The 14,355-nt window shown below is 38.0% G+C and overlaps 1 protein-coding gene across 1 annotated transcript in view; it reads left to right on the forward strand.

The window, feature by feature from the left end:
- The window catches only part of VAV3 (vav guanine nucleotide exchange factor 3), a 192,427-nt gene extending 179,849 nt beyond the window's left edge, over positions 1-12,578 (forward strand). The window contains exons 26-27 of the mRNA XM_088153533.1: positions 7,615-7,766; positions 9,086-12,578. Coding sequence (XP_088009659.1) covers positions 7,615-7,766; positions 9,086-9,127 — 194 coding nt within the window. The 3' untranslated portion in view covers positions 9,128-12,578. The remainder of the gene's footprint in view (positions 1-7,614; positions 7,767-9,085) is intronic.
- The last annotated feature ends 1,777 nt before the right edge of the window (positions 12,579-14,355 follow it).

Raw genomic sequence — 14,355 nt, forward strand, 5'->3', positions numbered from 1 at the left:
TGAATATGTGAAGATCACTGACAACTGAGAAACCTAAATAGAAGCTTCACATATACAGCCAGTGGTATCTCAGAGGACAGATGCTGGGCACAAACTTTGATCTCCTTTTGTTGGCCTTCCAGAATACATCTTTCTGGCTGCTGTGGGAAACAGAATGCTCAATAGATTAGATTAGATTAAATTAAATTAAATCAAGCCAAATCAAATCTTGTTCCATTTTGGAACATCAGTGACAATGTCTTGCCTGATTTCAGTAATCATTTATATAATGTTTTTCTTGCTTTGCCTGTGTGAATTCTTGTAGCTCCTTTTCTTTTTCTTCTTGCTTTTCTCCTGTCATTGTTGGTATATGTTTTGTAACATGACATAGTGAAAGAGCTATGGCATTTGACAATTTTTGTGCAGGTGTTGGTTTAATGAATGTATGTGGACAGTATGTATCATAATGTAAGTTAATATAAAATATTGGATTCTATTACTGCCCTCCTTTCTGTTTCCCTAAAACATTTTTCTAGTTTTGTAAGCATATTTATAATACCAGCTGCTTAAAAGGATTATGCATTAGGTTCTATAGTGACCCCCCCAAAAAAGAGCAGAATTTGTTTTCAGGGTATGAGTTCATCTTAGGCATTTCAATTTTGGTCACTGAAGTGTGTACTGATATTATTTTTTTCAGTATCTGTTACTGTTATGGGAAGGCTCACACAGTGTGTAAAATAATGCATTTTTGTACCATATAAGCCCATAATAAAATATGACACAAAAGCATGTGCAGCAATTTGGGGGTATAAATGGTGATTTTTATCATAGCTGTCTGTATATTTTTCTGTTTGGATGCCATTTTTATAAATATTCAGTTTTAAATTGAGAAAAAAGCACTGCTAATTGTGAATACTTTTTATGTAGGTGGGAGGTAGAGTTTGAATGCCTGTGAAGTATAGACGTTCGCACAGAAGTATTTTTGCTATGATGAAAGGATTTGGGTTCAAATGTGTTTGCTTTATATTCCTAACTTTAGCAGCGTGGTAGCTCCCTTCCAAAATTGTTATCCCTGTACCTTAAAATTAATAGACGTAGCTTTGGTCCATATTCCATTGTTCAGTGAATTTTGTGTTGATGGGGAACTCTGTGTGTGTGTGTGTGTGTGTGTGTGTGTATTTGTGACTATCTCTGTCTACCAATCTGCAAATTATAGTATGCAAGTTATTTTATCCCTGAAACTTTTTAGAATTGTGTTCATTGGCAGATTTTAATGCTTTGTATTACTGATTTGTTTTCAGTAATTCTATTATTTTTATACTTTGCATATTTAGACAGGGAACTCAAAATCAGATATAATAGGAAAAAGCTACATAAGAGAACAGTGACTATTTTTTTTTTTCAATTATCCTTCCTCTCATAGAACTGTGGGCATCTAAAGCCAAGAACCTCAGAGTCTTATATAGATTTTGATGCCTTTGAGTCAGTTTTTCACTCCTGGTGACTGCCTGGACTAGTCCTTGCGGTTTTCTTGGCAAAGAAGGTTTGCCATTGCCTGCTTCCTAGGGCTGAGAGAGAGTGACTGGCCCAAGGTCACCCAGCTGGCTTTGTGTCCAAGGCAGGACTAGAACTCACAGTCTCCCAGTTTCTAGCCTGCTGCCTTAACCACTGCACCAAACTGGCTCTCTTTATATGGATAATTGCAATCTAATTGAGAACTAAAATTAATGTAAACCTTACATCAGGCAGATACAAAACATTTCTCCAAAATCAGTAAGAAAGATTACTATGCTAGCATTTAAAACAAATAGAAAAGTGAGATTCATTGAAATCACATGTGCAGTTATGTGAGACTTTTAGGAACTAATTCATACATAACACTGATCCATAATATGATTTGTTAGTTTTTAGTGTGATGTCTGAATCCATCCACAGGGGTTTATCAACCACGTTCAACCATGTTATCTTGCTTAGGATGGGTTCTCCGATCCTGCTAAGCCAAAAATTATAGTTGAGCATTGTGCATGAACTTGTCTGACTGAAAGGGATAGTGTAGTCTTTCATTTTAAGATACATTATTTAACAATAGCTAAGTATTTTACCAAGGAGAGACCACCTAGCATTTAATTCAAAATTTACTCTCAAGAAAGAGAGGGAAAGGCCTAGGGTTAGTCCCACATAGCAGGGAAAATATATTTGTGGCATTCATTAAGGTTGAAGAGCCACTCCGAAGATTTATTGGATTCAAGAAATCAGTTTTAAAGTGCCAGAAAGACGGGGGAAATGGAGATTCCCCCTCCCCTTCTTTTCTTTCCTGTTGTGAGAGTACTATGGAGAAAGGTGGTCTTACATTAGCATCTCTTGCCAAAGTCTAGAGCATATTTTCAGCTTTTCCCAAGTGTTCAATGTGAAAGGAAAAAGTTTATAGCACTTCCAAAGGCCAAAGTAAAATCCCTCATTCTAGGGATATACTTCGTTCCTTTCCCCCAGACAGCCACATTTAGGGGTGCTTTATATCAAGACAAATCTTGGACTTCTGGGGGAGGTATGGTGAACTGAAGACAGCTCTGCAAAAGCAGAGCCGATGACCATGGCAAAGACCAAGGAACTGGTGAGTAGACCAGTCCCTTAGAACCTCTTCAGATAAGGAGAGGATGGGAGATTGTCCATATGTGTTCCAGACAGCTGCTTCCTGCAAGGAATCCACAGAACAGCAGATTTCCATGGGTCTGAGTGCCAGGAGATGAGCCATCTTGCTCACAATCATGGTGGAGACTCTTAAAGGACAGTAAATTCGCGAACTTCACTTGCTAATCACTTTCGGAAATTGCTCATTAACTACTTCTAAGCTATTAGAGACATTTCGAATGACAAGTTTGAAAACTCCGGGTGTGTCTGCTTTCAATCCTGAATGAAAGAAAATGTTAATAATAAGTTTAAGGATTTAAAGAATCTGAAATAAACAATAAAAAGCTAAATAAGATTTGATCTTAGAAAGTTATAAACTGACTAAGAGTCCAGATAAAATTGGAATATTGAAACTTTTATAATACGATTTTGGAAAATTATAAAGAACAAATGGCTTCTTGTGGGAAATAGATTCTGTTTTGGTTTTTAGAAGACATAACAAAGATAAGCAATTTTAGGATTTCAAAAACTGAACGCTAGAGGGGACTAAAGTTTTTAGGTAGAGGAAAGATTAACAAACCTATAAGATGATGCAAAATGTTATAACAGTAAAAATACTAAAGGAGACTTTTGAAGAATGGAATTAGAAAATAGCTACAATATCAGCACTGTCAGTAATGATGTCTGATAGACTATGCCCAAAAGATGTTATTGAGAAATGACAGATATAGAACAAATTTTGTCTGGCTAAATAGAGATGGTATCGAAAGTGGATTTGCAACAGACAGGCCAAGAGAATGACTTAGAAAAGGATGTTTCACTGGATTTACAAAAGAAACTGGCTGAGGTTTTAAACTTTAAAAAGGAAATACAAATGACAAACCAAGAGAGTGACCTGGATAATTTTTTTCTATTGGATTTACAAAAGAGGCTTGTTGAAGCCTTAAAGAACTGTGTGTGATAAGACAAAGAAGAAACCAAATCAAATCAAATCCTACAACAATATTCGAATGAACTAAAGATTAAGACTGTTAGAAATAAAAGGAAGGAATATAAAGTTAGTTTATTTGATCAACGTTAAAATAAGATATGCTGGTTCAGGCTGTGGCACGGTATGGACCATGTAGGACAAATGTCTGGCTGGGATGCCCTTATTGGATCTTGCTGATTTTCTGACTGAAAGTGTAGATGGTTTACATTCTTCTTTTTCAGTACTTTTATCATTTGTGTTTATTTCAATCTCAGTGCTTTGTTGTAGTGGTTGGGGCTCCTCTTCAGAATGGGCAGCTGATCTCACTTTATGAAACTTTAAACTGACAGAGGTTTCATCAATAATGACACTCCTATTGATGGTTACTTTATTGGTGTTTTGATGCAGGATTCTGTGCCCTTTCTGAGATTCACTGTAGCTGACAAGGATACCTTTATTAGCATAGGTTTCCCACTTTGTACATTTTTCTTTGGGAAAAGATTCATAGGCTTTACTACCAAAAATCTTAATGTGTTTCAGATTAAGTTTCTTTCCATTCCATAGTTTGGATGGAGTTTTCTCTGTTGTTTTGCCATAATTGCTTCTCCCCAATATGTGGTAGGCCTATCTGAATCAAAAAGCATGCTCCTTCCGCTTTCCCACAAAGTGCGGTTCATCCTCTCCGCAACACCATTTTGTTCTGGATTGTATGGTACAGTAGCCTGGAACATAATTCCGTGTTTTCTCAGGATTGCTTGTGTTTTGCCACTTGTGTACTCAGTCCCATTATCTTCACAAAGTATTTCTGGCATTTTACAAAACGTATTGCTTACGTAGGCAAGATACTCTTCTAGCACTTCTGGTACTTCATCCTTGCTGTGTAGCAGGTAGAGTATGGCGTGCCTAGAGTAGTCATCAATAAATGTGAGCAAATATTTCTTCTTTCCTGGAGTCTGAGCTTTTCTTGGACCACATAGATCAGTGTGAATTAGGTCCAGAGGCTGTTGAGCTGTACTGTTGCTGGCTTTTGGAAAGGGTTTCTTCATTTTTCTTTTTATACAACTAGTGCATTTCATTATCTGACTGCATGGGCCAATTTTTATGCTCCTGGCGTGCTGCTCTTGCACTAGTCTTTTTGTCACTTCAGGATTTCTGTGCCCAAGCTGACAGTGCCCTGCATGAATACAGTTCCTCTGTCTTTCCTCTTTGGCACCCGTAACCATTTCACTGCAGTCCAGCTGATGCAGGTCATCTGTGATTTTTCCTTTTGGAGTAAGTGACTCCCTTTGGGGATAATACAGCTGTCACCCCTGAATGTAACTACATTCCCTTGCTTAGTTAGTGTCTTCACAGATAACAAGTTATTTTCAAGAGCTGGTACATATAGCACATTTTTGACAGGTATCTTTCTGGTGACTGTTTGAAAGACAGGGCAGTGAAGGTAACCTTCTCCCACTTCTTCTAAGACCATAAACTGTCCATTAGCTGTGGCAATTCTTTCCGTTTGCTTTGGTCCAGATGAGTGAAGAAATTCTTGTCATTGGTCATGTGACTTGTAGTTCCTGAGTCAGTACACCAGGCATGAAATGATGAGGCACCCTCCTTGGAGGAAAAGGCGGACTCAGGGTCTGAAGTGTCTTCTAATTTAACACTTTTGGCCTTTTGGTGGTTAGCTTGTCTCTTTAGTTGATTCATTCTAGCTTTCCAGACTCTGCAGTTTTCCTTTAAATGACCTGGCTTTTTGCACACAAAATATTCACGTGTTTCATGTTGCACATTACAGTTTTTAGTCCGATCCTTAGTTTTTAACGGGGTTTCTTTTTCTGGAGCACCTTTGCTGTTTGCACTTTCTGTTTTGCACTTGTATTCGTCCACAAGTTTGCCTTTAACGTACGCTAGTGCAAGCTCACCATCTGGGCGAGCATCAAGTGACAGGTGTTTCATACCTCTCTGGGAGACTGCTGAGCAGTAGTGCTGCCACGTGGAAGTCTTTTCTTTCCTCTCCTACGCCTCGCAGGTGTGCCACCATTTCTAAGGTACATCTACTATAGTCCTGTATATGCTGGCCTTTCCACAGCTTCATCTGGTTCAGCTTTCTGATTAAGTATAGTTTATTGCTGAGGTTTGTTCTCTCATGTACTTTATGTAGCTCCTCCCACATTTCTTTTGCAGTGTCACAATGGCATATGTACGTGATTTGATCATCATCTATGCTAAGGGAGATGGTGCTTTGCGCCTTTCGATCTTTCTCTAGCCACTCCTCTGTGGGGGTTTAGCGTGGCCCCTTGTATACACTTCCATGTGCCTTCTCTTATTAGCAGCATCTTAATTTTAAACTTCCAAGATTAGTAATTCTGGTTAGTCAGGTTAGCTACTGAGAACTTTGCCAAAGCATTGTTAGTAGCCATTACCTCTGCTTTCTGACCTTCCTCTTGCCAACAGTTTCTGCTGTGTAGCTGAGCTGTGACTGTCACTGCAGCAGGATTCACACAGACTGAGGCTGCATCTGGGCCCAGAAGCTGTTAGCAGAGTATTTTGATATCTGGAGATGCTGGTTCAGTCAGGACGCTTTCCAATCAAGATGATACTTCAAACATGGCTGACACTTTATTCTTTATACAGTGACGTGAAGAAGAATATGACATCATATCATAAAGTCTTAAACACAAAATAACAGTATTATTGATGAAACCTTTGACAAAACCAAACAACACACTATAGAACACAATATATCTGTGAGATGTTATTTGTTGCTTATATGACCGTGTACACACACTAGTCTAACACATCTAAATAGGATCTTCATATTGGGGAAGGTCTCAATGGCCATGGTTGAAAAGAACTTGCTCTGCACTGGAGAAAGAGGAGCATGAGAAGGAATGACTGAGAGAAAATAGCAAATTATACTGTCATCCAGAATATTATGTCTGTACCACTTTCCCCTGTGTGTTCGTTAATACTAGTAAGTTTATCACACAGTTAAGCCTGAGCATATAATTCTAAATAAGTTACAGCTATAGTATGTTTAGGTATAGTCATAAACACAGTGCCGTTACTTGTATCTAATTGTATTTAATGGGGGCAAGGTTTCACATTTAGACATCATTGTTAAGTGCATGAAATATGTAATTTATTTATTACATTTACATCTTTACATTTGTAGTACATTTGTATCCTGAGTTTCCTCTAAGGCAGCCAAGGCTGCTGAACAGTCTGTGAAATAATTCGGGCTGAGAGACTGCTAAACCTATCCAGGCCATGGTCTAGAGGGGACTTCAACCTGAGTTTTCCTACACTTAATTGATTTCGATGGAAAGTTATTTTTGTGTGTGCTAAAATCTCCTAAAGAGAAACAGCAAGACATTCAAAGGGAAAACTTTTCTAATTCTTTTTAACTTGTTTTATTTGTTATTTGAACATCTAATCCAAACTGATTTCAGTTAGTAAATTCTGTAGTTTTTCTTTGTACTTCTTAGTGACATTGAAACTCCAGAGCTTTACATTAATGTCCTGGAAAAAGTGTTCTCAGTCCAGAAATATTTTATTTAGGAATCATTGGGGAATATCTTGCCCTTAGAAATATGCCTCATTGATTTCAGTAGAATGGTCACGTTTCAAGGAGTCACATTTATCAGTATCTTTGAATCAAGAAGGGAGAAAAAGAAGGTGCTATCTTTTTTTGGTTCTTCCTACAACTTTGGAGGATTCATTGACATCAAGAAGCAGCTGCTTTAGAGAAATGCCTTTGCCATGAGAGAGAAGAAGCAAAAAGCCTTAGATGTACAGAGAATATCTTTAGAGATCCCAGTAAATGATCTTCTTAGAAAGATGTAATTTTAAAAAAATCTAACCAATAAGATTGATTTAATGGAATGAATTTCATTCATGTTGTTCCATAAGGTCACACATTTCTGCATTAAAAAATACTTCTGCTTGCACTTGTACTAGACTTGTATACAGAAAGAATTGCTGATGTTACTCAGATGCGGTGCAGTTATGAAACTTCTAATAATGTTGCCTTCCTGTATTTTCCCCAGTGCTGAGTCCCAAAGTCCTAGGGATAGCCATTGCCCGCTATGATTTCTGTGCAAGGGACATGCGTGAATTATCCCTGCTCAAAGGAGATGTGGTCAAAATTTACACAAAAATTAGTGCCAATGGCTGGTGGAGAGGTGAAGTCAATGGAAGGGTAGGTTCCTTTCTCTCTCTTCCTCTTGATTCTTAATTTTTATGTAATGTATTCATATGCTATTAAGAATATTGGAACTGAATGTTTATTAATTTCCCATGAATATTTTGATATTAATGTATGCAAAACATTTTTGCTGTCTTTCTGAAATTTAGACTGCAAGGTTATATCTACTTGTTTGGGTCTATACCCCATTGAATCCAGAGGGATTTCACATCTTCCAACCATAAATTATGTGCTTAAATTAACAAAAGGACACCATAAGAATTTTTTCCCTTTGCCTTTCAAAACAAATCAGAACCTCCATTGAAGGCCCAAAACAATTTGTACTTCATTTCTGAACCAAATTCTCACCTTCCAAATGAAGGCACGTGTAAATGGGCTCATTCAGAAAGGGGCTATCTCAAATGACAGCCTCTTTGCTAAATCTGCCTGCCATCAAAGTCCTTTTATCTGGTGAACAGGATAAGCAAAAATCCTTCCTCCTAACACTGAAGCTAAAGAGGGGGGGGGGGGTTTACCCTAGTGATGTTGCAGCAGTCCAGCATCTGTCCTCCGTTCCAGAATTGGACAAAAAGCTAGAGGAGGAAAGCACGCACCACATCTTTCTTTCTAGCAACAGAGAATGAGAAATGGGAAGGTCTGACTCGTATAAGCACTACTGTGCGTGTTCCCTTGGGAGAAAGGGAAAGAGAAATGCAGAGGGAAGGGAGTTTCAGCCACTGCCCCACCACGGGACCGAATGCTTCTCTTTTGCCTATCCCGTAGGAAAGATGATTGGAGCAGCAGGAAATTCCTTTGCTGTCGGGTATCCCAAAAAAAAATCAAAAGCCTGGGAGCACCTTTTCTGACTAACAAAAGTTATTAAAAGGCATAAGCTTTTGTGAGCTACCGCACACTTCATCAGATGCTCGCTGCCCCTCTAGCCAACAGGGGAAAGGAGCAAAGTGGCCCCATCTGTTGGGTTGCAGCTATGCTTTCATGCTGCCAGAAAGTATGTTAGCAGGTAAAGCTACCCTATTTTTCATAGAAGGAACAGAATTTAGTTTCCATCTCCGTTCTGAAAAGGTTGAAACAAGCATATTGGCTGAGAACCACATCTGATTTTCAGTCAGGCCCATTGATGATTAAATGCGTATTTCTCCAAAGAAACAGTAAATGTTCTGCCACAACAATGAGTTTACTGCACACTTTTTATCCTTTTCTCACTGTTCTGAATCATTTTCTGTTTGAATGGAGGGTCATACACAAAAGTACCTTGAGTCAAAGAAAGTCCAATCGGATCACGTGCTTCTTTTTTTCTTTCTTTTCTCATTTAGGTGGGCTGGTTTCCATCTACCTATGTAGAAGAGGATGAATGAGTTTCAGATCCAGTTGGTACTTTTGATCATAAATTTCAGGGACCTTAAAAGCCCCATTGAAGCATCGGCAAAGCATTTTTCATCTTGCTAAGTATTTGAAATGCAGCCCTTCTGTCTGTTGAAACTTTCCAGACCTAACACTGGAATTCCTGAAGACGTTGTGCTGACAGCTTTAATATCTCAGTCAGAGCTGTGCAAAGAAGCTGCTTTACAGCCTCCCACCACTGGGGACCAGTACAAAACTCTAACCTCACCTTCCTGAAAAATCATTTCAAAACAGACTTCTTTTAAAAATGCTTCATTTCATTCCATCCACAGTGAATACTAAATACGTCTAGCAGTTTATCAGCTTTACCTTTCTGTTAATTGATATCTCTGATGACAGTTATCAGTTATGACTGCTTCCGGAGAGAAATGTTTGAGCATTCCATTAGTCATGCGGTCAATATTATTTCTCTTGAAATATCTTATGGCACTAATTAACTTGGCCAATAATTGCACACCTCACCAGTTCTGTAATCTCTAAATACACTTTTTGGGGACTAAGCATAAATTCAGCATGATTTGCATGCCATTTAGTGAATGGTGGTGGGGAGAAAGAATACAGGCAAATTTAGAATTGAAGTCCAGGGTTGTTTTAACTGGCTTATCAGTGTCTTTTATTAAAATATTTTATGGAACCAAATTTTTAAAAAGGGATTGTGGGATATGTTTGAAAAAAGGAATTTATAGAAAAAGCTCCCTAACATAGAATATTCCATACAAAGCTGTAGGTTTTAATACACAAGTCCATACGGTATGCTAAATTCTGTATATTTAAGAGAATTTCTACGATTTTATAGAGAAAGCTGTGGGAATAGTTTGATTATGTTCCCTGACCATTATTAAAAATTCTACTAATGTTCAAGGTATCTCTCCTATGACCTTGCTTGGGTCAGAGGATTAACAGCTTTGCAAAATGCATTGAGGGTCCTTAAGGTGATTGTATTACATAGAAAAGAAGCAATTCAGGTGAATGATACTGTGTCCGATCCTCCATTTTTTTAGATGAGCTGAATGATTTCTTAAGGATATAACTTTTTTTCCCTTTTGTTGGGTTTCATAGTTTGGTTAAATTGAAAGCCATGGCCACATATAATATTTCATCTGAGATTTCCATTGTTTTAAGCTATTGGGACAAAATAAGGCCCTTATAGTTTCCAAAAACAGAGCCTCTGAGGATGTGTTTATGCTCCAGCCCTTAGTTTTGAAAAAAATACACAAGTGGTATTCTTAAAACAGATTGAGCAGTAGTGACTTACATTTTAAGCACAATACCCAATGAGAAAATACACAAGCAGCTCATAAAAGCTCACAAAATATTGGGTAAAGTTCATATAGAGACTTTGGAATTTGTGAAGATCCAAATTCCTGCATAGTTCAATTTCACATTTCCCAGAGAAGCTCCTCTGGTGTGTCCTCTATAAAGGTAGCCCACTTGTGCAAGGCTACAATTAGAAATGCAAATCAAGAAACATTTATCCTCTATTGATTCACAAAGGGACTCTGGATTGATTCTGGATCAGATATAATCAATAGTCTCCAGTTGACTTTCCCAGACACTGAGGTTTGTCTTAATGTTAAATGAACCAGTTATTTAATTATACATAAGTTGTAAAATCTTTGTTCCACTATGCTTGTATAGAGTATCTAGATAATCCCAGAAGATACAGGTTTGATTCTTCCTTCCTTCACACTTGCTTCTAACGGAAAGGTTGCCTATTGCTTATTGAATATTTGCAAACACATGTAGCACATTCGTTTATCAGTCTGTCATCAAGCAATGATAAATTAGTAGGGAGAAAGGAGAAAGGGCAGATGTCCATGTTAGAAATGCTCTGAACTTCTCTGGAATTTTATCTTCATAATTTAATACCAGCAGATAATAATTTAGTCTTGAGAAGTGCAAAATGGTTTATTGGGGGCATTATTTTGATGCAACCAATGACAGCCTTTATCTGTGGTTCCAGAATTGTATGTAATAACATGTCCTGTCCTGAAATGTTAGTCTAGGAATATAACCTTGGCACTTCTTTGTCTAGTGGACTGATCCTTAAGTGGGCAAAACTGCTTGATCAGGAGATTTGCCTGTTTTTAATGGAGCAGGGTTTTGCCTTTAGTTTGCAAGTTAAATGCGTTATGCTGTGTCGTCATTGTTTATATGTCTTGCAAGGGAGAACCAGCTTAATGTAAAGGTCTGGAGAAATGTGTTGCTTGACCAAAACATTTTTGAATAATAGTTTAAAAGCCACAAAGTTGGTGTTTGGTAATATTTTGCAACTCAGGGTCTAGTGGAACTTGGATAAATGAAGCCATATCTAAACAGTTTCTTCCAAGATGCTTTCTGACGCAGCTTCTGCATTAACTTCCATAAAGAGAGAGAGACAGATGCCACTCGGTATGCTCAGTGGATCTGGAGAGACTGCCCATCTCCATTTGTGGCAGATAAAGCACAGGCAGCAATGTCACCTCACTTGCCTGTCCCTTGGTGTCATGGCTCCCCCTTTCTCCTGCCTTTCCTCCTTCTGTGTGCCCCAACCGAAGGAAGGAGGTGGGGCCATCTTTTGCTGCTTGAAGTGGTTTGAGAGAGATTGCGGGTTGGGTCTGGGTGATCAGTGTGAATCCCCTTGCACACGTTAGTCTTCTCATTTCAGGAAAGGGAATGGGGAATCCAGTCATTGAGGAGTTACATAAGTGCGCAAAGTGTTAGGACTCTGCTCTTCCTTGTCTTCACTGAATGCCCTGTGTTGAGTAAGTGAAATGCTGCATTGTGCTATATTTCAAATACCAAAGATTTAGTAGGCTGGAAGCCTTGCTGCTTCTTTATTTCCATGCAATGCCTATTTATTTTCCCTGTGTCAGACCCTGCTCTCATGCAGCGAGCTGGGGTAGTACTTTAATTTGTAATGTTATGTAAATATGTGAATATATTAATAAACTGGTTAATTACTTGTTTAATGAGTCACAGTGTAAGACAGGTAATTTGTAAAGATTTGATTTGCTTTTCTTAAAAAGAAAAGATTACTTGTCCTTTCTAACCATTTCCTGCACATTTCTAGCAGTGTATTTTGCATTGTAAAGCTGATATATTTATATTTGAGGTTGTATCTTTTCCATCAACGCTGAACTAAAATAATCCCTTTTAACTTCATAGCCTTTCTCCTCAGCTATAAAGTTGGATTCCCCTTCATCATTTGGGATAGAGGACTGAACACATTATTTTAGATAAACATAATCTGTTTCCTCTTCTTCTGTTACTTATCTTTCGTCCAATGATTGGTTTTTGCTACATCAGTAAGATTCCAAAGAAAATAACCTTATATTCATTTTTTTCCTGCTAATTTATATGCAACACCATTCTTTTGACATAAGGATGATCTACATGGTCAAATTAATAAATGTCTTATTGTTCTATGAACTAGTTCCTGAATTTTGTAATATTTCCTTCCCTTTACCACAATCTTGAACACTCTGGTATTCTTAAAATATTGCACATTTAAATAGATAAGAATTCAATAAGAACAGCTCTGCTGGGGCAAACCAGGAGTCCATTTGGACAGCCCTATTTTTAAAACAAAGTCCGATGCCACAAGCAGTATTTTCCTGGAGTTTGTCTCTTACACTTGGCAGTCAGTTATACGAATGTTGTGGCCAACATGCCCTGTCCTCCATTACTTTGTAAAGATAGCCAGCTAAGCCATGGAACACTGCCACATCCTGCAGGAGTTAATTCTACTAATTTAACAATGAAAGTCTGGATACATTGTGAATGTATCACTGAGAATATACTGGGTATCTAGTCTTGATATAGTTACAGACCAGCAGACACACTGATGGTGGGAGTATTCCTGATAAATGTAGAAGATCTATAATTGTGAAGACTAACACACTGCAAATTGCAGCGCTTGTGTCCTGGTTCAAAACTGGTTCTCTGTCTTGTGTTGAAATCCATGTGAGTTCTTGCCTAATAACAAAAACTTATGAAGAGAAGGATACGAGCCCATTACATATCTTCCTGTTCTATATACTGACATGTTGTGAGTGACTGTGGGGAACAGGCGGTGCAGGAGGTTGGTTTCTGTGAGAAGAGCCAACACAGCCCAGATATGGGGCCCAGAAATTCTGCCTTAATTGGCTCACTATAAGGCAGAATTGGGAATTCTTAGGGGTTTCAAGATTATGTTTTCACTCTTGCTTAGCATGAAAGATGCCTTTCTGAAATCTGTATGGTTCTTCTGGGGTTTGCCAGCTACATGGGGCTTGACACATACATACATGGGTGTCCACAAGGAAGACAAGTCACATGATGCAATGGGTACAAACTACATAATCCATGTTATTTGCATAACAATGTCATGAAGTGTGCAGCATCACTGTGGCTCCTACCAAAGGTTTATGCCCCTTAGGCTTTCATTGTGTTAGATGATAATCAAGCATCTGATCAAAATGGGGATTCAGAGTCACTGATATAAAACAATGTTGGACTTGGATGAAAACTTTTATCAATCACAAAGCTTTTGGAATTAAAATCAGCTTTGGCTGATTTCATAAATAGAAATCCCTTGGTAGTTCTTGGTCGGCAATGGATTAATTGTAGTTTAATGTGCTAACCGAGTCCACTAAAGAAAATATTTATGAGGTTAACATGAGTTTTGTGGATGCCAGCTTGAACTTAAAGAAGGATCAAGATGCAAGTGTCATCAACGAAGAAGAGTAACAGAGCTTTTGAGAGGCATCAACTTACGGGTTGTATTTATTGTGGCAATATTAATCACAACAGACATTTAGGAACACAAGACATTTTCCCTGCAATGAAATACAGCAGAAGGTACTGCTTTGAAAATGATCATTTGGAAGGCTGTAAAAAGATAACTCAGGTACCTGAATGTGTGAATAACTTACACAATTAATAGTACTGAGTCTCATTTATGCATGTATTCTTTAATTGAAGATGTCTTTTCTTTAGAAAAAAACTTTCTTTAAATGAAAATTATTCATTGTCAAAAAGGAACCATTCATCTTGTCAAAAAGACATACGATGTTAGCCTAAGGGCAATTTTTAATAACTAGGTAAGTGACATTTGCCTGCATCGCATTGGCAAGACTACATATATCTTTGTCAAACTGTCAAGATTTGGCACGTTTTACTGTTTGGCCGTTTAAATAGCAAAGAAATACTAATTGTAGTC

This window comes from Python bivittatus, unplaced genomic scaffold (assembly GCF_059951505.1).
Source record: "Python bivittatus isolate LINGU-HERP-01145 unplaced genomic scaffold, Pbiv_v1 ctg000700_np1212, whole genome shotgun sequence".
Lineage (NCBI taxonomy): Eukaryota > Metazoa > Chordata > Lepidosauria > Squamata > Pythonidae > Python > Python bivittatus.